At 31.2% G+C, this 27,157-nt stretch overlaps 1 protein-coding gene across 5 annotated transcripts; it reads right to left on the reverse strand.

Moving 5' to 3' along the window:
- Nucleotides 1–5,698: 5,698 nt before the first annotated feature.
- On the reverse strand, nt 5,699–23,115 carry LOC143226852 (uncharacterized). Of its 5 annotated transcripts, none has more exons than XM_076458345.1 (5): nt 23,000–23,115; nt 20,856–20,994; nt 16,871–16,977; nt 8,894–9,071; nt 5,699–7,637 (listed from the first exon to the last, which is right to left on the reverse strand). In XM_076458345.1, the coding sequence occupies exons 2-5, from the start codon at nt 20,962–20,964 to the stop codon at nt 6,058–6,060; spliced, it is 1,974 nt and encodes a 657-aa protein (XP_076314460.1). In that variant the 5' UTR covers nt 20,965–20,994; nt 23,000–23,115; the 3' UTR covers nt 5,699–6,057. The 5 variants fall into 5 exon arrangements, with proteins under 5 accessions (XP_076314460.1, XP_076314461.1, XP_076314457.1 ...); XM_076458346.1 differs by lacking the exon at nt 23,000–23,115 and adding an exon at nt 22,654–22,987; XM_076458342.1 differs by lacking the exon at nt 23,000–23,115 and adding an exon at nt 22,363–22,452.
- Nucleotides 23,116–27,157: the final 4,042 nt, after the last annotated feature.

Here is a 27,157-nt window from a genome sequence, read left to right on the forward strand (position 1 = left end):
TGGATACAACTGCCCTAAGGTAAGGAATGGACAATCAGAAATCGAGGTGCAGAATCTGGCTGTGATGCTGACTGTACAACAAAGTCATCCATTAGTGGTCATTTTTAAATGATCTGTTTCTTTTCAATTTTTTTCATTTTGTCAGAAGGAGAGGTATCCATAATAATGAAGATACATTTCAGTGTCCACTGACCCCACCCACCATGGAGCCCTACGAGAGGATGCACTACAATGCCAAACAAAAACACTGCAGCAATGCCAGGGTTTTGTAAGCACTATCCCCAAACTAACCATTTGTAAGGGTTTCTCCAGTGTGTACACTCTGATACATTTTTATGTTAAGAGTTACCCTGAAACTGTTTAATACAAACAAAAATATACACTGCTTTGATAGTGTATTTTGTTGTTTTATCTTGAAGATTTTATAACTTCTGCATACAACATATTCTTATGATGGTATTTATGTCTATATCATTAAGAACATAGTTAACATTTTGTCATACATTTTTTTATTTTATGAACTTCTAAATGAATTTTACTGTCCTTATATGATTGACAAAAATATAAAAATATTAAAATTAAAAAATATTTGTGTTAAAAATTTCATAATTTCATAAATACTTTGCTACCTATAGATCAGAATAACATTGAAAAATACAAACACTAAAGGCAACACACCCTGTTGAAATAGTTTAAGTATAAAATAACCAAGATTATATTCTACAAGAACATTATATATTCTCTTATTTCAAATGCTTGATCATGATAAATCCTTATGTTTTGTCAAGATTAACATCAACACTTTATAAAGAACTTCCTGTAAAGTGGAAATCAGCTAACATCAATACTTTATAAAGAACTTCCTGTAAAGTGGAAATCAGCTAACATCAACACTTTATAAAGAACTTCCTGTAAAGTGGAAATCAGCTAACATCAGTACTTTATAAAGAACTTCCTGTAAAGTGGAAATCAGCTAACATCAATACTTTATAAAGAACTTCCTGTAAAGTTGAAATGAATTAACATCAACACTTTATAAAGAACTTCCTGTAAAGTGGAAATCAGCTAACGTCAACACTTTATAAAGAACTTCCTGTAAAGTGGAAATCAGCTAACGTCAACACTTTATAAAGAATTTCCTGTAAAGTGGAAATTAGCTAATGTTAACACTTTATAAAGAACTTCCTGTAAAGTGGAAATCAGCTAATGTCAACACTTTATAAAGAATTTCCTGTAAAGTGGAAATTAGCTAACGTCAACACTTTATAAAGAACTTCCTCTAAAGTAGAAATGAACTATTAAAGCATATTCTCAACACATCTTAAAACACAACTGCTACTGTTTCAAACTATTACTTAGAGAACCACAAGTATAACAAACATTGGTCAATTAGTTTCTTGTTCCTTCATTTTCTTTATTACGATTATCTCCACCCATTTCCAGTTGAACATAATCACTTTTAATATCCATTCTTTATTACAAGACAATTCTCAAGTACATCAGTCAGCCGAGTCTAACCACATTTAGTAGTTGAATCAACACTAAATAATATAACTACATACAATAGTGGAATCAACACTAAATAATATAACTACATACAATAGTGGAATCAACACTAAATAATATAACTACATACAATAGTGGAATCAACACTAAATAATATAACTACATACAATAGTGGAATCAACACTAAATAATATAACTACATACAATAGTGGAATCAACACTAAATAATATAACTACATACAATAGTTGAATCAACACTAAATAATATAACTACATACAATAGTTGAATCAACACTAAATAATATAACTACATACAATAGTGGAATCAACACTAAATAATATAACTACATACAATAGTTGAATCAACACTAAATAATATAACTACATACAATAGTTGAATCAACACTAAATAATATAACTACATACAATAGTTGAATCAACACTAAATAATATAACTACATACAATAGTGGAATCAACACTAAATAATATAACTACATACAATAGTGGAATCAACACTAAATAATATAACTACATACAATAGTGGAATCAACACTAAATAATATAACTACATACAATAGTTGAATCAACACTAAATAATATAACTACATACAATAGTTGAATCAACACTAAATAATATAACTACATACAATAGTGGAATCAACACTAAATAATATAACTACATACAATAGTGGAATCAACACTAAATAATATAACTACATACAATAGTGGAATCAACACTAAATAATATAACTACATACAATAGTTGAATCAACACTAAATAATATAACTACATACAATAGTTGAATCAACACTAAATAATATAACTACATACAATAGTTGAATCAACACTAAATAATATAACTACATACAATAGTTGAATCAACACTAAATAATATAACTACATACAATAGTTGAATCAACACTAAATAATATAACTACATACAATAGTTGAATCAACACTAAATAATATAACTACATACAATAGTGGAATCAACACTAAATAATATAACTACATACAATAGTTGAATCAACACTAAATAATATAACTACATACAATAGTGGAATCAACACTAAATAATATAACTACATACAATAGTGGAATCAACACTAAATAATATAACTACATACAATAGTGGAATCAACACTAAATAATATAACTACATACAATAGTTGAATCAACACTAAATAATATAACTACATACAATAGTTGAATCAACACTAAATAATATAACTACATACAATAGTGGAATCAACACTAAATAATATAACTACATACAATAGTTGAATCAACACTAAATAATATAACTACATACAATAGTGGAATCAACACTAAATAATATAACTACATACAATAGTTGAATCAACACTAAATAATATAACTACATACAATAGTGGAATCAACACTAAATAATATAACTACATACAATAGTTGAATCAACACTAAATAATATAACTACATACAATAGTTGAATCAACACTAAATAATATAACTACATACAATAGTTGAATCAACACTAAATAATATAACTACATACAATAGTGGAATCAACACTAAATAATATAACTACATACAATAGTTGAATCAACACTAAATAATATAACTACATACAATAGTTGAATCAACACTAAATAATATAACTACATACAATAGTTGAATCAACACTAAATAATATAACTACATACAATAGTTGAATCAACACTAAATAATATAACTACATACAATAGTTGAATCAACACTAAATAATATAACTACATACAATAGTAGTTGAATCAACACTAAATAATATAACTACATACAATAGTGGAATCAACACTAAATAATATAACTACATACAATAGTGGAATCAACACTAAATAATATAACTACATACAATAGTTGAATCAACACTAAATAATATAACTACATACAATAGTTGAATCAACACTAAATAATATAACTACATACAATAGTTGAATCAACACTAAATAATATAACTACATACAATAGTTGAATCAACACTAAATAATATAACTACATACAATAGTTGAATCAACACTAAATAATATAACTACATACAATAGTGGAATCAACACTAAATAATATAACTACATACAATAGTGGAATCAACACTAAATAATATAACTACATACAATAATAGTGGAATCAACACTAAATAATATAACTACATACAATAGTTGAATCAACACTAAATAATATAACTACATACAATAGTGGAATCAACACTAAATAATATAACTACATACAATAGTTGAATCAACACTAAATAATATAACTACATACAATAGTTGAATCAACACTAAATAATATAACTACATACAATAGTGGAATCAACACTAAATAATATAACTACATACAATAGTTGAATCAACACTAAATAATATAACTACATACAATAGTTGAATCAACACTAAATAATATAACTACATACAATAGTTGAATCAACACTAAATAATATAACTACATACAATAGTTGAATCAACACTAAATAATATAACTACATACAATAGTTGAATCAACACTAAATAATATAACTACATACAATAGTTGAATCAACACTAAATAATATAACTACATACAATAGTTGAATCAACACTAAATAATATAACTACATACAATAGTTGAATCAACACTAAATAATATAACTACATACAATAGTTGAATCAACACTAAATAATATAACTACATACAATAGTTGAATCAACACTAAATAATATAACTACATACAATAGTGGAATCAACACTAAATAATATAACTACATACAATAGTTGAATCAACACTAAATAATATAACTACATACAATAGTTGAATCAACACTAAATAATATAACTACATACAATAGTGGAATCAACACTAAATAATATAACTACATACAATAGTTGAATCAACACTAAATAATATAACTACATTTAGTAGTGGAATCAACACTAAATAATATAACTACATACAATAGTTGAATCAACACTAAATAATATAACTACATACAATAGTGGAATCAACACTAAATAATATAACTACATACAATAGTTGAATCAACACTAAATAATATAACTACATACAATAGTTGAATCAACACTAAATAATATAACTACATACAATAGTTGAATCAACACTAAATAATATAACTACATACAATAGTTGAATCAACACTAAATAATATAACTACATACAATAGTGGAATCAACAACTTCTACGTAGCTCATCTACTTCACATGTGATAAGACAAGCTTACTAAACATGTAATTTTTTTTAATATAGATGGAGAGAATACTAAATCCTACATTTCTCATCTTCATTCGATTGAAAACTTTGATCACCACAATGACCAAAAAGTGACAGATTATCTTTCTATCTTAAACAGATATAAATATAGAACTTGTTCTGTTTTTCTTTTTACTCTTTGAGCAAAAGTGAACATTTTGTTTCATATTCAAAATTTCCAGTATTGGAAGATTTAAACCTTTTAAAGTGTAGAAACTGTATCTAAAAATTCTTTACTCACCATTTCCCAGAGCTATATTTCAGAGACGAGACTAGATGATACTTTCCCATGTATTTCAGAGATGAGACTAGATGATACTTTCCCATGTATTTCAGAGATGAGACTAGATGATACTTTCCCATGTATTTCAGAGATGAGACTAGATGATACTTTCCCATGTATTTCAGAGACGAGACTAGATGATACTTTCCCATGTATTTCAGAGATGAGACTAGATGATACTTTCCCATGTATTTCAGAGATGAGACTAGATGATACTTTCCCATGTATTTCAGAGATGAGACTAGATGATACTTTCCCATGTATTTCAGAGACGAGACTAGATGATACTTTCCCATGTATTTCAGAGACGAGACTAGATGATACTTTCCCATGTATTTCAGAGATGAGACTAGATGATACTTTCCCATGTATTTCAGAGATGAGAGTAGATGATACTTTCCCATGTATTTCAGAGACGAGACTAGATGATACTTTCCCATATATTTTTGACTTACAGTTATGTTCACAGTATAGACAAATGACTGTGCATTACTTCTCACTGTTTACGTTGCAATTTAAAACACGTACTTGCTACACACTAGACAACTGTAAGGTTCCTATTTCTTCACAGTTATTCTTCTCCTGTTTTCTGCCCCACAGTAAACAATTTGATTTTTCCACACTGTTTCCCACAAAGTGGCTTTGGGGTTTTCTTTTTTTTTTCAAAATTTAGTTTAATTTAGTAAAGAGGTATGCCTAGATAGGTCAAATGGTCCCTTGTGGTCTGTTAACATTATACAGTACATTAGAGAACCCAATTTTTAGCATTATATGACCTCAAGACTTACTGCTGGTGTATGTAGCTGTTTATTCTCTGAGGTGATTTACGTTACACTTATATACAAACTGTTTTATAGAATCTCCACATCTGTAATGTTTTTACCTGGGAGGTAATCTTTTATATTTTTATAATTCACAGCACAACTCTAAGGTTTCTCCCAAGTGTGTGCTATTTGCTTTTGTATGCTGCAAGTTGATACCAACTGTATTGCACACAACATACAACATTAGTGTGTTATTTGATGTATTTTTAAAGTATTATTTTTACAAAACTTTTTTCCACAAACTATACAACTGTATGGTTTCTTTCCAGTTTGTATTCTTTGATGTCTTTTTAATTCAGTGTTTGTTTTAAACTGCTTTTCACAATCTGTACAACTGTAAGGTTTCTCATCAGTATGTACTCTTTGATGCGTCTTTACATGAGTATTTCTACGAAACTGTTTTCCACACACTGTACAGCTGTAAGGATACTCACCAGTGTGTATTCTTTGGTGTGTTCTTAAACAACTATTTGTTCGAAACTGTTTTCCACAAGCTATACAACTGTAGGGTTTCTCCCCAGTGTGGATTGTTTGATGTGTTTTTAATTCATTATTTGTTTTAAATTGTTTTTTACAAATTGCACAACTGTAAGGTTTCTCCTCGGTGTGTCTTCTTTGGTGACTTTTTAAATTACCGTTTGTTGTAAAACGTTTTCCACACACTATACAATTGTAAGGTTTCTCACCAGTATGTTTTCTTTGATGTATTTTTAGTTTACTCTTTGTTACAAACAATTTTCCACACACTGTACAACTGTAAGGTTTTTCACCAGTGTGTATTCTTTCATGTATTTTTAATTTGCTCATTGTTCCAAACAGTTTACCACACACTGCACAACTGTATGGTTTCTCACCAGTGTGTATTCGTTGATGTCCTTTTAAAAGACTATATGCATAAAACTGTTTTCCACACACTGCACAACTATATGGTTTTTCCCCAGTGTGTATTTTTTTATGTTGTTTTACGAGACTATTTGAAACAAACTGCTTTCCACACACTGTACATTTATAAGGTTTCTCCCCAGTGTGTATTCTCTGATGATTTTTTAAGTAACTATTTCTATCAAACTGTTTTCCACACACTGTACAACTGTAAGGTTTTTCCCCAGTGTGCATTTTTTGATGCTGATTTAAGTGACTATTTGCCCCAAACTGTTTTCCACACACTGTACAACTGTATGGCTTCTCCCCAGTGTGTATTCTTTGATGTATTTTTAAGTTACCATTTGTTCGAAAGTGTTTTCCACACACTGGGCAACTGCAAGGTTTCTCCCCACTGTGTATTCTTTGATGTATTTTTAAGTTACCATTTGTTCGAAAGTGATTTCCACAAACTATACAAATGTAAGGTTTCTCCCCAGTGTGTATTCTTTGATGTATATTTAAGTTACCATTTGTTCGAAAGTGATTACCACAAACTATACAAATGTGAGGTTTCTCCCCAGTGTGTATATGATGCTGATGTTGTTTCAAATGCTTATTTCTATCAAACTGTTTTCCACAATCTATACAATGATATGGATTCTCTCCAGAGTGTATCCTCTTTTGTTGGTTTAATCTTTCAAATGTTTTTCCACAACTATATAGTTTATCATAACTATTATGTACATTAAATATTGTTAGGTTATTAACACCTAACTTTGTTTCTCCACTAATATTGTTATTTAGTGATTTTACATCTCCTGTAACATCACCTTCTTGTTTTATAACATGATAACCAGGAACCTGACTTCCATAACAGGTGTCCACACTGGTCTTTATATCTAAAATAGATATAAATGATGTCACAAATTAATTAATAATAAACATATAATATATTACTTTATGTGTTAAACAGATATTTATAAATATCAATATTTAGACTAAACTAACATATTTATCTATATATTATTTATCAAGTTCAGGTATCATTCCTGTAACTATAAACTGTTTCATTACTGACTCCAACATGTTAAACTGTATATTTGTAATCAATCGAGTATCAGATTCTACAGACTGGTAGTGTTCAGGAATACCATATCTGTGGTAATACATGACAACAATACATTCACTGAACATGTAGAACCACAAAAATAACAAACACTGATCACTTACAGTTTTATTTTATAGAAATATGTACTGTTCTCAACATTCATTTTGAGGCAAACAAAAAAATGTTTAACGTTTAGTTTTCATTTAATCACATTAAAATTTTCATACAATAGCTCCAAAGTAAAAGTAACAAATGATAAAGCAAATAGAGATCTCTACACTTCAAGTTAAAACTTTCTCATATCGTTATATAAATATTAAGAATTCAACCAATTATTAGACCCTCTTATTATTGTTAGATCAAAGTGCATGTCAAAAAATTTCTTAAGTAGTTACATTCAAACCTTGGCATCAAACATAGTTAATGAATCAATAAAATGCTTTCTGTTTGTGACACATAAAAATGTCTGATATAAATCTGACAACAGCCATAGAATTCCCTGGTTGAAATGATGTGAAAATAGTAACACACATAATAATAGTCAGAATAATTATATCATTAGTAATACTACCTCGACATTTCAATCATTTCTCAAAACTAAATTATAAGTTTGTATTATAATTTGTAGTCATTCTATTAAGAAAAACAAAAAGTAATTTAGATTTATTTGTTTTATGGTAGTTATGGTCGTTGTTATGGTAGTTATGTCAAATCAACAGACTCCATCAAGGTTAATAAAAAGTTTTACTGAAAAAAAAGTTTAATATTTATTTTGCATACTACAGATTTCTCAAATAGAATTTAACTAATGATGAAGAAAGTATTGTAATGTTAACAAAAAAGTCACTTTGAGCTTGGAATAGTCAAACATTGACTCCAGGCAGGTATTCATGCATAGATTCTCAGTAAAAAAGAAAAAAAAAAGTCTGCTTTTCAGTGTACAAAACACCAGTAATGTTGACAAAATTGGTTACACCAACAAAGTTCTCAAAGTAAGTGTTTAGCCAATGCTCACAAACTTAAGTTTTAGGTGATGTTTGTACTTACCAGATGTTCTTTCTAACCCTGATTCAATATCTCTTTGATATTCAGTTTCTGTTTTCACATTCATAACATTATAACATGAACCATCCTGGTCCTCATCATCACTGTAACTGAACTTAGAAATAACATCATCTTGTAGCAGATCAGCTGGCTGTTCTATTTTCACTTGAACAGACATATCCTTGAATCAAACAGCATTTGAAAGGATTAACAGAAATAACAATCAGTGTTATCATTACATATCATCTCTACAGTTCACTAAATGATGATATAATTAGTAAACATAATATTTCAAACTTACCTATGTATGTAAACATATTTTATGTCTGGATCTATATGCAAACAAAACAATGGCATGCGAGATATTAAAACAAGAAATTATTTTACAGGAAAGACCAAATAACCACTTTCTTATTTATCCAAATTGAATATAACAATATTTAATTTCACGATGACAAGAAACCCACTTGAAGTAAAAAAAAAGTATTCTAAAGACATCTGGTAGGGGTATTAAAACTTGAATTAAAATAAAGTACAGAACAACATTGACTTTTTGAGGTCATCTTCAGGTTCGCAAAGAGAATTTGCAACTGACTGTTGCTGTACGTCTTAGGGATAATAATATAGGGGATGCTGCATTAGTTAGGTTATTAATTAATACAGGTATAAAGATGTTTCTTTATACTGGTTTAATTTTGGTTTGAGCTATTGTATAAGTAAGGCTTCTTTGATTTTTGTTTGTTTACATTTGCTTCCCTACTTAGTTTGTTGGTGTTTTCTATGGTTATGTTGTGCTTATTTGATTTGCAGTGCTCAAAAAATGTGTGAGGGTTTTTGTGTTCTATGAATCTGAATTCCATTTTTCTGCTTGTTTGTCCAATATAGTTGTGGCAGTTGCTACATTGTATTTTATAAATTTTGTTGGTGTTGTTTTTGTCAGTGTAGTTTTTACATAGTATGGACTTTAATTTTGTACCTGGTTTTTGAATAAATTTAGCATTTACTGGAATGTTGTATTTTGTTGTAAGTCTTTTCCAAATGTTGGGAATTAATAAAAACTAAACAGTGAACAAAATTGTCCAGTTTCTTTCTAAATACCACAGAAAACTCAATGAGAATTTCAGTAAGTATGGCCCTTAAAGAGCTACACAAGGCAGTAAAGACCATATAATTTGGAAACTGCTTGTCCTAAATATAATAAAGAGCAAGGAAATTGGCATATAACTGAACAGTGAACACAGAATCTGTAATTGAGGATCATACAGTTATTTACTATAACAAACTGTGACAGAGTAAAAAAAAGTTATCTTATTTTAAACACTGTCCACAAACACAAAAACAGAAGAATGGTTTAAAAGATGTGCAGAAAACTGAAGTCTGTATTTTCAGCAAGGACTCCTCAAAATGACTGAAAGGAAGGTCACAAGTCGTGGTGGAATTGGCTGGTCATCAAATTGAACTGTACCAACAGTAAAAGATATTGCACTTTGGTCATAGTATCCAGGAATAAAAACAGAATCTTTGTAAAAAACATGTAAAGCATGATGACACAATGACAGGAAGGATGTTGTGGTAACCAGTATACTGTAAAGAAAGGTTCAAATGTATGATGTCATGTGGAAGTTTATATAGAACTCAGTGTATAAACTGTCCCAGAGGAGAAAGACCTGATATAAAATGTAGCTCTTAATGACGTACAGAGTTCCTGTTTGAGCCAAAGACCAAAGATTCATAGTTCAACTTTGACTACTGTGCAGTGTAACTAAGGCTTTAGATCAATCAATATTGGTGAAATCCTTACATCAGATAGATGGTATACTGACAGGTGGAAGGAGGAGTCTTTACTTATATTCCAAAACAAATCCAAGTCTAATTTAGTTGTATCTACCAACTGGAAATTACTTGGTAGATATTGTAATGGGAGTGCCTTATACTACATACTTTCAGTTAACATCCTAGTCCTACATCTCAAACTAAGAGTGGGTTAAACTAATCTCTTATTCAATGAAAAACACTACTTACAGAGGAGACTATATATACCAACATTCCCAGTAGCTGGAAATTTGAGAATTAGGGATCCTTTGTGCTCCACTTTAAGAATAGATGGGGGGGTGATACTTCTTATGGAGTAGGATACATGAGAGTATGCAAGGACCACTGTTACCAGATATAATCATTGGAATTTGATCATCACAGAAAGACGGTGTAATGCATTAATGTCATAATATCACTGATAAGAGTAATAATTCTTCCATTTAAACCATATCACAATTGAAATTAGATACAATTAAGAAGCCAATAAATAAATTTATTTACATACATACTTTGAGCATGCTAAATATAAAATTAACATTAAACAATGATTTGAGTCATTTTAAGAACAAGTGACAAATAGAGCATAAATACACAGGTTCACATGGAGGCAAACTGAGGCAGTGAAGAACCATGTTAATATCACAATTCAGAAGGATTACATACCAAGGTGGATGAATAATCCAGAAGGAACACAACAATTTAGAAAGATTAGGAGAGAGAAAAATTCTACAGTACCTACAACAATGAAAAGTGAGAGATAAGGTAGTCTGATAATACTGAATTGAAGAGACATGAAGTTTCCTGCTGATTGATCCATGTTCCCCAGCCCTGAAGGGAAGCATCCATGAAGATATACAAGACTAGATAGGGAAAAGGAAATAGAACACTTGCCAACATACTGAGTCTTCTCCAACCACCAATAAAGAAAACCTACAATGGAAGGAGAAATGAAAGTAGGAGCCTCCAATGGATCCTGTGCAATATTCCATTGACTGTGCAGAGTCCACTGAATAAACTCAAGGGGATAAAGGCTTCCATGGAAGACTAAATCCCCAAAAATTATACAACCTCAAAAGCTGTAAGAGAAAGAGCAATAAGGGCATGGAGGACTGAAAGTTCTATTGAAATAGGAGAAGGTTAAGTGCTACAGATAGGAGTGTTGAAACAGACAACAATATTTGAGAGGTATAAGGAATGACTTCTCAAATTTGATCAATTAACTGACACATGCCATCTCCAGGAGCAGTAGATGAGTTTGATGGGCGGACTCCTGTTTGGAACGAGCTAATTGAAGCCAATTGTCCATGTAAGTACAACATCCAAGCATACAAATGTCAAGCAAAAGCCTTTAACATCCAACAAAAGACATATGTGACTGAAACAAGCCCACAGGGCAGGCCACAAAACTGATAAAATAACCCATGATGAATGAACCAAAGAGAGTGCTTCAACTGATGAGATATCGGGACATACAGGTAAGCATTCATGATGTCTAACTTAGTTATCCATAAACTTGAAAAAAAAAAGCCCACCTGTGAGTAAGGATACACTCCATGGTAAATCAGGGTATGGCCAAAAATTGATTGAGTTAGATTAAATTGATTCCAGGCCACCAGTCCCTGGTTTTCTTTTGTATCACAAATAGCCTGGAATAAAAACCTAGAAAAGGATAACTGACAAGCTGGATCAATGGTCTGCTAGGACAGAAGATCTTGTACTGTCTTGGACAGACACTGATTGATAGGAGGATCCTGAAGCAATGGAAAATAAATGGGTATCTAAGACAACAAAGGAGGGTAAAAAATTGGATGACAAATCCCTTGGATAATACCTGAATAACTCACAGATTTGTAGCAAAACATTTCCAAAGGAGAAACAAAATCACTTAAGTGACTCCCCACTGAACCAGAACCTATTAGGTAGTCACCAGTACTGTTGGCAATGTGATCCTAGGTGTCAAATAAAATGTCAGGAGGAGGAAATCCTGAAGGTTAGAACAGGTAGGGCTAAGTAGGAGCTGGATGGGAAACAGTAATAGAGGTATGTGTAAGTCCCTGAAATAAATAGGTAGTAAGCAAACCAGGGACAAACCAACATCCCTCCCCAAGAGATTTCAACAACACAGAAACCTCATATGTAAGGATAGAGCCAAAGAAGATGAACTTGCCAATATGGAGGTAACAGGAAGAGGCTATCCTACAAAAATCCTATGGATCTCTGTAGACTGATTTGGAAAGGACCACAAAATGTATACAAGTACTGTAGGAAAATCAACAGGGTAAAATAAAAGTTGAAAAGACTAGACATGAGATAAATGAACAGAATGATTAGGGTCCACCCCCCACATGATCAAAAGTGATTCTAAGTGTTGAGAATCAAGGAACAGCCATTCAGTCTGATAGTAGGCCAAAGCTAAAGGTTCAAGCCTATAGAGGGCAAAGAATGCTATGGTACATAATGCTCAGCATGAGCCCTAATATCTGGGAAAATGTGAGAGGAGGAAACATGTCAGAAAGATTGAAGGGATCATATGATAGAGAAATGGATAAAACACAACATGCTTGAGGAATCATGTCTAGAAAAAGCCATATTTGGCTTAGTTGATTCTGCAGTAGGAGCAAAGAAAGACGTGGCAAAATCCTTGTTGATCCAAAGAGGTATGGCATATCCAGGAGGAAGAGTGGCAAGATTAGGAGAGAAAGACTGACTCCTATGATGAACAATCATGACAGATGATAGTTGATAAGTTTAAAGATATGTCACCCACACCTGTAGCTTGTGTTAGTGGGCTAGTATAAGTTATTATCTTCAAAGTGGTAACCTAAATTGTGCAATTCATTGTGTAACAGTGAAAAATCAAACACAATTGTTTGATGACAAAAAAAAAGAAGATTGGAAAACTGAAAAAATAAGTTATCTGAATAGTGGGAGTCACATGCATCAGGAGAGTGTTGCATTCTTGTTGGAGAGTTCCATTTGATGATTTACATGTGAATGCAGTTGAACCAGTTCACTGTAAGGTATTTAGAGACTCAAGGCTTGTAACATACAAAAAACATTTTGCATATAGATGACATAACTGAATGAAAATAGTTATTTATGTGAGCAGAGATAATGTATTGTGTCAGAACACTGACCTCTATACAGTTATATTATGTAATGTAATGGTTGAATTAAACACTGAATTCTGCACATTATGGAACACAACATAATATAATGGCTGATGAAAAACTGAATTTTACATGTTATGTAACATGATGGTTATTTGCTTACAAAATTCTACACATTCCATTAAGTAACATAATGGTTGATTAAACACAGAATTCTGCACATTCAGGTTACATCACATAATGGTTGATTAAACACAGAATTCTGCACATTCAGGTTACATCACATAATGGTTGGCTAAACACAGAATTCTGCACATTCAGGTTACATCACATAATGGTTGGCTAAACACAGAATTCTGCACATTCAGGTTACATCACATAATGGTTGATTAAACACAGAATTCTGCACATTCAGGTTACATCACATAATGGTTGGCTAAACAAGAAATTCTACTCATTCTCATTATGTAACATAAGAAATGAACCGTGAAGAAAAAGCTATGAAGTAAATCTAATCATTCAGTGCACCCACAGCAATCACCACTAACAGTCCATCTATATACAGAACAACTCAGAAAGACCTGCAACACACCATGATAAAATTAAATGGCATCTTTTAACAGAGAAGAATCCATGAACACAAAGCTGAGCCATCCATGTTCCTCAGAAAACAGCACTCAACATAATGAAGAAAGATCTCCACTGAAAAAGTCATGTACATAAGCTGCTTTCCTAACATATTCAATCAAATGTTGCATACCTCAAATAGCTTAAGAATGAAATGGGTATACATGATATCTTATTCAAAGACTAATTGACCAAGTCACTGTCTACAGAGTTTGTGTAGCTGATCTGCTAAATGGTGGTGGTAAATCATAACTGTAATAAAACTAGGTGGATTATGGAAGGAATGCAGGATGGAATATTACAGTGGAGTCAACTCATCTGGTGTAGAGCTACAATAAAAACACACAGCTATCAGACAGAGCATCACCAATCATGTAATGAGATGATGAGGTGGGGCTTTAGAATAAGTTTAATATAATAAACTAAACTACTGTAAATATTACAGCTGATTCGACACAGAATAAGTTTTTTTAATCAAAAGAAAAAACCCAAAATATTAGGTTCTTGTTTTATAAAACTGATGAGGTTTTCATAAGTAATTAGTAGAAATTGTACAGTGGGTTGTATGGAAACACCTGTGGACAAGTTCACACACATATACATGTATACATTACTGAAAGACAAAATATGGAAACAGCAGTATTTTAAGGGATTTTTGTGAATGATACTGACCATCTTACCATTTAATACAGTTGCAGAAACGTGTAGACGTTGTATGTACTCACCATGTAGAGGATATTAAAAAAATAAACTTGATATTATTGCAAACATGGCTCAGTAACTGACAAAACAGAATTAAACTTTCCAAGTTGTCATTCTGTATTCCATAAATATCTTTAATAAAATAAATCCATGTAGCAGAAGACTGTTCTTTAACAAGTATCTAGTATCAAGTTGCTTTTGTCTTAGGGGAAAGCATGAAAACTAAAGTAGAGGCTACAGCCACATTATTACCCAAACTAATCCTTAATTCTAAAAGGTAAATTTTTTCTATAAACATGAAAACATTACAAAAAGAAAACCCATGATTTTCAGTGAATATTGATTGTTTCTCTTTATAAAACACGTTTACACACTTCATGACTATTAACACTGCTGTTGTAAGAAGAACTGTAATATGTTTATTAACATGTTTACACACTTCATGACTATTAACATTGCTGTTGTAAGAAGAACTGTAATATGTTTATTCACAACATAACAAACTTCAGCTTGCAACTACAAACATTTCATTACCAATCATTTAACTTTCAATATGATGCTCCCTATATATCAGAACCAACATCTACAATATATACAGCAGTTCATCTCCTTATCAAAACAACAATACAAGTTTTGTGAAAGCACTAACGTATCTTCAAATAATGTTGCAAATTAACTTTTGAGAACCTCACTCAAGAATTCTAATAAATCAATGTACCAAGAGACAGACATATACTGATGGTTTATAACAGTTAGTATACCATAAACCTCAAAAGCTATAACTGTGATAAATGCTTATTAGTTGGGAAACTATAGATATTCGACCAGGAATATTTGTAAATTTGAACATAATAAACTATTTAACTTCACTAAATTAATTTTGGACATTTGTGTTTCTACAAGGACATTAGATATCTTTGTAAGCAATAAAAGTCAGCTTGCAAACAGCATGAGGCCAACCAAGAATAGACCTAGCCAGCTAGCCATAAACTGAGGTGTAACAATATCAACTCAGAATTAATTTGCTCATCATGAACTGTTGATATAATATGCAGTTCCAGATCAGACAGAAGACTTAGTATTGTTTGTACGTTTGTATATAAATAATTATTTGTAATAACCATTATTATAAATTTTATCATTGTTTGTATGATAAAATATACTTGTGTTAAGAAGGAAAACTGTGTGTCAATCTGGTTGACATATATCATAAATTTGATACAAATCAACATGTTATTTATCTTCAGAATTAAATTTCAAAAGTTTTAGCAATTTGAGATCATAATATGTAACATAATAAGTTGGAGAATCATCCAATATAAAATCACAATAAGTAACAATTTCAATTTTTTTTGTCTAGTTTATTTACTACAATTTACTGTATTTATACATTTTTATACTTATATTTTTATTATTATTTATATGTTACTTCCTAAGCTCATTTGTAATTTCAGGAATATGTTTCAACCCAACCCTTATATTCACACTTTCACTGGCACTGGTGATCTGATAAACCTGTTGCTCAAAAGGTTGTTTTCTTATTTTATTAACAAAGTTATTTTAATTTGGTGAGGTTTTCATCACTACTTTATATTCTATTTTGCATTCTGTTAATTCCTTACCTATGCAATTATTTTATTACAGTTACTAATTATATGCACACAAAGTCCATAAAGCCACAGTTACACTACATAATATCTTTAATAACTATAATAAGTTTAATTACCTCACTTTTATCTGATGTTACATCACACTTTTCTTCATGTTCCTCTCTTGTTATATCAAACTTCATAACTGTACATAGAGAACTTTCTTCTAATGAATCAGCTGGAACTAGAAGTACAAATAATGTATATAAATGTTTTACTAAATCATGACTAAAATCCATAAAATGTATTTAAAAGTTCTTATATGATATAGAAGTGCATAAAAAAAGAATCAACTTTCAGCAAATGTCAAGTTCTAAAAATATACCTAGACTACCATCCACATTGTCAGTTGTAGTTCTACTAAAAATATACCTGGACTACCATCCACATTGTCAGTTGTAGTTCTACTAAAAATATACCTAGACTACCATCCACATTGTCAGTTGCAGTTCCAAATGGTGACTTTTCAGGTAGCCAGGGAAAGTGAGTAAAACATTTTCCTATACCTGGTAGAAGAAAGTTGTGAATGGAGAAGAACAGTAATTATGTAAACAGTAAACATACTTCTGAAGTTAAAATACCCATCAACCAAAACTAACAAGACATGAAATGTATGGAAGGTCAGATCAGCAGGTTCATACAACACAACGAACATTACACTGAGAATGACAAGTAAGGAAGGTTGATACAACACACAGAACATTACACTGGGAATTATAAGTAAGGAATGTTCATACAACACAAAGAACATTACACTGGGAATGACAAGTAAGGAAGGTTCATACAACACAAAGAACATTACACTGGGAATGACAAGTAAGGAAGGTTGATACAACACACAGAACATTACACTGGGAATTACAAGTAAGGAATGTTCATACAACAGAGAACATTAGACTGGGAATTACAAGTAAGGAAAGTTCATACAACACAAAGAACATTACACTGGGAATGACAAGTAAGGAAAGTTCATACAACACAAAGAACATTACACTGGGAATGACTAAGTAAGGAAAGTTCATACAACACAAAGAACATTACACTGGGATGACAAGTAAGGAAGGTCCATACAACACAAAGAACATTACACTGGGAATGACAAGTAAGGAAGGTTGATACAACACACAGAACATTACACTGGGAATTACAAGTAAGGAATGTTCATACAACAGAAAACATTAGACTGGGAATAACAAGTAAGGAAAGTTCATACAACACAAAGAACATTACACTGGGAATGACAAGTGAGGAAGGTTCATACAACACAAAGAACATTACACTGAGAATAACAAGTAAGGAAAGTTCATACAACACAAAGAACATTACACTGGGAATAACAAGTAAGGAAGGTTCATACAACACAAAGAACATTACACTGGGAATAACAAGTAAGGAATGTTCATACAACACAAAGAACATTACACTGGGAATGACAAGTAAGGAAGGTTCATACAACACACAGAACATTACACTGGGAATTACAAGTAAGGATGGTTCATACAACACAAAGAACATTACACTGGGAATGACAAGTAAGGATGGTTCATACAACACAAAGAACATTACACTGGGAATGACAAGTAAGGAAGGTTCATACAACACAAAGAACATTACACTGGGAATGACAAGTAAGGAAGGTTCATACAACACAAAGAACATTACACTGGGAATGACAAGTAAGGAAGGTTGATACAACACAAAGAACATTACACTGAGAATGACAAGTAAGGAAAGTTCATACAACACACAGAACATTACACTGGGAATTACAAGTAAGGATGGTTCATACAACACAAAGAACATTACACTGGGAATGACAAGTAAGGAAATAAAGTGTGTGAAAATTTAGCAGTATGGTATACCCAAGTAAATAAAGTGTGTGAAAATTTAGTATGGTATTCTCCTGACTGTTACTACGAAACAACCACTGGAAGATATACGTGATGTCTCTAACATCTCAAAATACTATGTATGGATGTACATGCTGAGATAAAGAACTAAACAATATAATTTGTTCACCTCCAAAAAATAAGTATTAAAATTCTGAAAGAATGAGCAATGTCTAATACTAACAGAAAGCAAAAACATATTTCAATATAAAATAATCTTACACAAGTCTTCTCCTTCTGATATGCAGGAATATCATATGTTTTTATTAACTGCTGTTATTAATACAGAAATTGTAATATTTGTTTTATTTAGTTTGTATCAGTACTGACATAAACACATGTACAGAAAACTGAAGTTGTCTAGTTACATATAACAGATAATATCTATGCTGGCTTATTCTAGATGAGTGCCTGACATTTGTGTGAAAGACAGCAAATCCTATGACAGAAAGACCTTGTTAGATGGGATTTTGTAGTATGTAAATTTTAATATAATAAAGTCATCATAAAAGAAAGGACAGAAGTATTCTTATACAACTGAAGTAATCTCATCTTTTCTCAGCTAAACCCAGTTTATGCTTGAAGAGAAGTTAGTCTTAGCAAAAGTAATTGTGGGAGTACCATTTCAAACATAAACATATTTATCCTTACTTCCCTTTGCAAATAAAAGCCATGTTCAATTTCTTCATCAAATATATCCAGTCTCCTTAATTTCTGAAAGAAGGTTAAAACTTAGTGTTTTTTTTTACAATTATCTATAAATTTTCTGTTCAAATCTATTGTTAGTGAGAGAAGTTCTCATATTCGCACAGAAATTCACTGACACCAGAACACCATATTGTCTTGTATTACAGAAATGTATTCAAGATCTATATTAACAAACAACTGAAAGAGAAACTGAAAAGCCCAAAAGTGCTGTGAACAAAAGAGGGTCAGTTTATAAATCCTGTCCCCTGAAAACAGAACAGAAAATAAAATTGGAAAACAACTGGACTTATTTTCTAGGTAAATAAAGGCAATGTTCCACTACATCGGCACCAATGTTCCTCTAATTTTTTCATTTCATATGCAGAACGAATATTTTCCACATTCACCAGTATCATAGCACTGTGCAAGTGTGTTCTTCCTTTTTTTTTTTGTAAGAGGGGATATTTTCAGACCATCAACACTATTCAATGATCATTATGTCACACACTATCAATTGGTTATTTCAACTTTAGGCCTATTGTCTACAAGGGTAATTGAGGTTGTCAATATGTTGAAACTCCTATAATTTACTGAGGATGTGTGCAACTAAAATGATGAAGTGCACACCACTTGATTGGTTGTTGTGTGTTCATGCAGCTTAGAAATAACACTGATTGGCACTGACTTGAATTGGAAATGACACTGAGGGAACCAAAAGTGATTCAACATTCATGAACTACACCAAAATGCATAAACAATTCACCTGTACCTCTACAGTCTGCCAAAACGTGTCGTTCAACCATGATCAACAAAGCTCTAATAAAATCCTTGAATATCCATTTTGATTAAGATACATTTTTTTACAATTATTCTATCATAGTAAAGTATGTTACAGATTATTTCTGATTCATGGTTTGATCCAAGTATGCTTATCACTGACTAAAAACAAAGCACAGATGGTCTTCCATAGTCAAATATACAATAAGGTCTCAATTAGAAAAGAGGATTCTAACCAATAAGCTGCATGGAAGGTAGGTATGTTGGTTAGTACTCGAGTTTAACTTTATGTACAGTTGCTAGTATAGAATAAGATTATAAAATGTTAGTGGATTCAGATCTCTGACATCAAATACCAAAATTACCACAAGAATGCAGCCTAATTCTACTTACTAATGTTAATCCCTAAGACAGAAAAAAAATGTTAATAAGAGAAGAAAATTTGAATTAATGAAAAAAAATTCAGTCACAGTACTAAATTAAAACAGGTGAAATTCATACTATTATGCAAGTATGAACACAAAACATTAAAGCACTAAATATATAGACTTACTATTATGTAAGTATGAACACAAAACATTAAAGCACTAAATATATAGACTTACTATTATGTAAGTATGAACACAAAAGATTAAAGCACTAAATATATAGACTTACTATTATGCAAGTATGAACACAAAACATTAAAGCACTAAATATATAGACTTACTATTATTTTCTGTGGAAATTTCAATGTCCTTTTTCATGAGTTTAATATTCAATAAATCATTGTGCTTCTGATCAGAAAGTGGCTCAACCTTTATCTTTAACACTTCCATGGTTACATAGATGCTTCACCTTTATGTTCTCTATAATCAAAACAAACAAACAAACAAAAAGACTGTTTTTAGACTACAGAGAAATAAATTAAGGAACAGAAGTCACATCCTTCATAAATCTTACAAAAGTCAATTAATACTATTCTCAAATTTCATTATCTTGATAACTTTCATATCAAATTATTAGCTTTATCTTTTTCACATATTATACTAAAACCACAACATCATCTGAAAAAAAATGACTTTAATAAAACATAACATAATTTTTATGGACAACAATGGACCTATTGATTCATCTTGGGTGTTCAAGTTTCTAAATTAAACTGAAATTATTATAAAATAAATAAAAAAAATCTCACAGCCAGTCTTTATCATTCATATAGTTATTGAGCTTTCTCTTAAACTTATTTAAGTTTACTACCTCCACAACATCTGAAGGAAAACCATTCTAGAGTTTGACTACCCTGCTAGAGGAATAAAACTGTTTTGGCTGAAATTTATATCACCTAGTCTACCATTCGCACAGTTAAGTATGAAATTAAATTATGCATCAGTAATATCAATTGCTTTTAATGTCTTACATATTTCAACAAGAGCCCCTCTGACTCTTCCTTTTTCAAAACAATTTCAAATATCTTAATCTCTTCTTGTATGACAATCCCTAAATCCAAAATAACATTTTAGTAACTTGTCTGAACACTTTCTAACAATTCAATGTCCTCCCTAAGGTAAATAGCTCAAAACTGAGTACAATACCCCAAACTTCAAATATGGTCTAACCAGCAACCCATATAATATTAGAACCTCTTTAGACTTGTATTCAATGTTTCTGCAGATATAATGTAAAATCCTATTTGCCATAGCATTAACATAGCACATTGTTTGGATGGTTTAATAGAGTGACCTGTGATGACAAGAAACCCACTTGAAGTAAAAAATGTATCTTAAGATCTTTTAATAAAAGTTTAAATACCCATACCAGCCATCTTGAGATATATTAATATAGTGATCAATCTATACACCAAAATTCATTTATTTTACTACACTGCTAAGGTTATTCCCATCCAAATTATACTTTTGACATTAAACTGATTAAGCCAGTTTGCCTGAACTCCATTTATAAAAACCCTCTGTTTTCTTCCATCCATCCACGCTGCTATTCAATTAGATAACTTATCCCCCATCTGTAAATATAATTTTTACAAGCCTTTTATACGATACAGTTTAAAATATTTTCTGAAAATTCAGACATACCAAATCTATACCCTTATCCACATCTACTTAACTTAGACAAGAACCTTTTCAAAAAATGTGAAAAAGATTTGTAAGGCAAAACATTCCTTTATTGAAACTATACTGATTACTCAATAAAACACTACGAAAACCTTTTAACTTTACCACAACCATCACTTGTAACTCTTCGTGCTGTATAAAAATGTTACGATTTAGAGACAGTATTTGACTCCATTTGAGCGTCAAACCTCGTATATAAAAAATATACTAAAACATGAAAATCTGGAAATACTGAAATACCTTTGAGTTTGAACGATTCTTGAATTGAATTATCAATAGTTTAAGTCTCGTTATAATTATAAAATGTATAATTCCCAATATATTATATATATAATAAATACTTAATTTCAACTAAAAACATTTGATTTTAATATTTGTATATACATGAATACATACGTTTGATTTCCTTCGCACATATTAATTGTCCAGTAAAATAATATCATTTTTCTTTCCAAATTTAATATTTGTATTGCTGGTAGTTTTTAAGCTATAGTGGTGACGAACAGCTGAAAATTATGGAGGAGAAAAATTAGCATCGTCTTTTTTTTTGTAGTAGGACTGATTACTTTTACTACTACTAGAATACTTGGTGAAATATGAAACGCTTACTTTCACTGACAAACGGAACAACGTTCAGCACCATGCCAAACTTACTCAAAAAACTTTCCGTAAAATGGATAAAGAGCAGTACATTAAACCCCTAAAAACAGCAAACTATGAAGCTACAAATATCATATAATACCTTTAGTCGGCTGAACTACAATGTCATTGTTAACGCTATAGTAATTTATGTGTACTATTCCACTGTAAAACCTTTCTTGCCACATCAGTGACACTGTAACAGTAACCTATCATGACTAGGCAAGGTAAAACGAAGAACAATGTATCTCATAACGGATATCTCATAAATTTTATTTTATCAATAAAAGTGTTAAAACCCATACCAGCTCAAAGAAACGTTAGTTATTCTTAAAAAGTAAGAGTTCAGAAATATAAAATATCATATTGATGAGGGCTCCAGTTTTGTTTAATACCATGAACGGTGCGACGCTTTCCATAACCATTTGAATTTACTGCTACTAGCAGTAACAGATTTAAATAATAAATTCTATTTTAACTTGACATAAACAATCTGTAATACCCACATTCAATACTGAATGTCTTCCGCTGGTACAGTGGTAAGTCTTCGGATTTACAACGCTAAAATAAAGGGTTCGATTCTCCTCGGTGGGCTCAACAGACAGCCCACAACGCTGAATACTAAATACACCTAATTAGCAAATCTTCGATCAGTTTCTTAAGCTATTTAAGCACAGTATTGTTAATAGTGGTAGGTCAAATGGGACTTTCAATTTATTGAATACAATTATAAATAGGTTATAATATCATTGTATAGGTAGTTGGTTACGCCACATTTGAAGGATCGTTTTCAGTATTGGTCTCTTTACATTAGGAAGGACACTGAATTATTGGAAAGAATTCAGGAAAAGTGTACTACAATGGTGTCTGAGGTGGATGGACTGTCATACAGGAAAGATTGAAATCTCTCAATTGTTTTCCTAAACAAAGAAAAGCTAAAGAAGTCTTATTGAGATGTTTAAGATTATAAAGGTAATTGAAAGTTTTGAGGCTTGTTTTGTTTTCTTGAATTTCGCGAAAGCTATACAAAGGCTATCTGCGCTAGCCGTCCCTAATTTAGCAGTGTAAGACTAGAGGAAGACAGCTAGTCATCATCACCCACCGCCAACTCTTGGGCTACTGTTTTACCAAAGAATAGTGGTACTGATCGTCATGTGGCCCGGCATGGCCAAGCGTGTTAAGGCGTGCGACTCGTAATCTGAGGGTCGCGGGTTCGAATCCCCGTCGCACCAAACATGCTCGCACTTTCAGCTGTGGGGCGTTATAATGTGACGGTCAATCCTACTAATCGTTGGTAAAAGAATAGCCCAAGAGTTGGCGGTGGGTGGTGATAACTAGCTGCCTTCCCTCTAGTCTTACACTGCTAAATTAGGGACGGCTAGCACAGATAGCCCTCGAGTAGCTTTTTGCAAAATTCCAAAACAAACAAACAAACTGATCGTAACATTATAACGTCCCCACGGCTGAAAAGGCGAGCATGTTTGGTGCGAAGGGGATTCAAATCCGTGACCCTCAGGTTATGAGTCAAACGACTTAACCCACCTGGCCATGCCAGCCTATTTTTAATTATCACTTTCTTTTATACTTAATGGTGAGAATGCTCTAAAGGACTAAAGGATACAAATATAAATTTTGAAATGGTATAAATCATCTTCAATTAGGACAGTTTTAACAGGACAGGGTGGTTGGACTTTGAAAAGGGTTGCCTTCGGATTTCATGGAAGCAATATATTTAAATAAGTTTAAGAGAAAGCTTGTAAAATAAATGAATAAGAAAGTTTGGGGTATATTTTGAAAAAGTTTTAAGTGATAGAACAGACTAGATTAATCAACAGATCTTTTGTTGTCCCTAAATATTATGTTATGTTCATGTATACACCATGCCAATTTCAAATATCTTGCAGTCAAACATGTATATACAGGACATAATTCTAATTTGTATTACGTTGTTTTGGTTAGAATAAGACATTCTGATACTTTGACTGTTTTATGTTTCAAAACCATCTTCAGAATAATAAAGATACGGTACAGGCTTAAGAATTTGAGACACATTTAAAGAATATAGAACTGGGCACAATAATTTATTAATTTTAGGTTCAAATATAGTCTTCATTTATTTTGCGGCGGTTCATATTTTCTTCCTTATTCATAATTTCGCCGTTGGAGTGTGTCGAAAAATATTACCGCACTTTTACATATATTCACGTTTATGAGAGGGGTTGTTCAAGTTTTAAAGTTTAAAAACTTGCATGTAGGTTTGTGGAATTTTAGGAAATCGCGGAGTGCAATACTTTTTTTTAAAGTTAATTATTAATATAATTTCTGTTTTTGGTTTTGTGTGTCTGAAGGGTTTTAAATATATCGACTATTATTTTGTTTTCATTAAAACTATAATTTCTGTTTGTATTTATTCTTGTAACAGCTTCCGAATTCATTCAATCTCACACATGCAGTCAAAGTAGGTATCAGAAAATATGAAGGAAAACTGGATTTTTTTTTGTGTTTTATTAAAAAATCAAACTATGTGCTGTTAGCTTCATGAATAATATTAAGTGTGATATCAGCATTGTAAATCCGTAGGCTTACCGCTGTACTAGCGGGGGGATATATTGATATTAAAAACTAAAAGAATTACAACTTTTTTGACAATAAAATAAAGTAACGTAAACTTTCCAAACGTTCCATACAAATCTTTTCAATGTTATGCTCAATATTACAAAAATATCTGAGATATTTCTAGGCCAAATTTAAAATAATAAAATTTGTCGTCGTCAATTGGAAGAGAAGGAAATATCCTGTAAATTGTACTGCATGTTGTAACGGCACACTCATAATAAAGCACTGACACAAGTAGTTTAGTAAACTGGGTAATAGTTCTTGTAAATAATGGTGTTTTTCAAAGCGCTGATAAAACATAGCAATAGAGAACAATCTTGTCGTCTTCGCAATCTACGCTAAAATCAGGGGATCGATTCCCCTCGGTAATCTCAGCAGATAGCCCGATTGGCCTTGCAATAAGAAAACATACACACACCAGTCGTCTTAAGAATACATAATTACTTGAAGTGGGTTTCTCGTCATCACGAAATCTGTGTGTTAATGTTAATTTTATTAATAAGAATTGATATTGTGATTAATGCTTTTCTTATTATTGTGTTTAGTTCAACTGCATGTAATCAGTATTTTGTCAGTTCCATGTCATTTTATGCAGTGAAATGGACAGAAAACATTTATTCACTTTGATCTTTTACTTATCCTAATTAACGTAATGGCATCTCACTGAGTAAAAAAACGAAAACAATAATTTGCTTAGATTTTATGCACGGGAGCAAATTTACACTATTTAGTGTAAATTTTACATTTTCCTCATCCACTTATCAGTCACATGAAAAATTTGTCAGTTTTTGCTTCAATTAATATTCCTTATCAACAAAATTATTTTATTGTGGTATTTTTGTTTGTTTCTACGCATTGATTCTGTATACAGATAGTCATTTTCCTTATGATATATTACAATCACAATCTATCCAAGCCTGGATAGCCTACAAAATATTTAACCATCTGAAAATTTTACTTCGGAGATAAACAAGCAAATGTTTTAAAATTACTAACACTTGAGAGAGAAAGACTTTCAGAATTACATCAAGAAGATTAAAATTCTCAAGGAAGTCCCTAAGTAAAACTGAAGAAAACTTTTATTTATTACCACTCTTATGGTAAACATTTTAAAGAAACATTCAAACAATGCTTTGCAAACATTTTCATTTCAGAACAAAAAGTGTATTTTGTAAAAGGAAATGTCAGGACTGGTATCACATAATGTGTATTGAAGATAATTTTGAAAACTACCTGAAACTTTTATGTTGCAGGACCAGTCCTAGAGAAGAGGGGGTCTGGTTGCAAGAATTATTGATGGTTTCTCTTGGGGTTACGAAATCGGTCAATTTCATCAAACTTGTATAGAGTTAGGACATAGAAAATAACAGACAACATATACAATTTTAATGAAAAGAAATACTTGAAATGTAGCTAGAAAGTTTTAGATATTATTCAAAAGAAATTTAAAATTCTTGAGACAAAGAAAATTATTTATAAATTTAACATGAAAATCTCTTTGCATGCGGACGAGTCAAAATCTTTTCTAGTCTTTTAAAAATACTTCACAAAAATGTAATTTTTTGTACGTGAAAGACTTATAATGTTTACTGAAAGTTTGTCAAATTTTGTGAAAATATACATACTATAATAAAAGTTAGTAGAA

Source organism: Tachypleus tridentatus, chromosome 9, assembly GCF_004210375.1.
Source record: "Tachypleus tridentatus isolate NWPU-2018 chromosome 9, ASM421037v1, whole genome shotgun sequence".
Classification (NCBI taxonomy): Eukaryota; Metazoa; Arthropoda; class Merostomata; order Xiphosura; family Limulidae; genus Tachypleus; species Tachypleus tridentatus.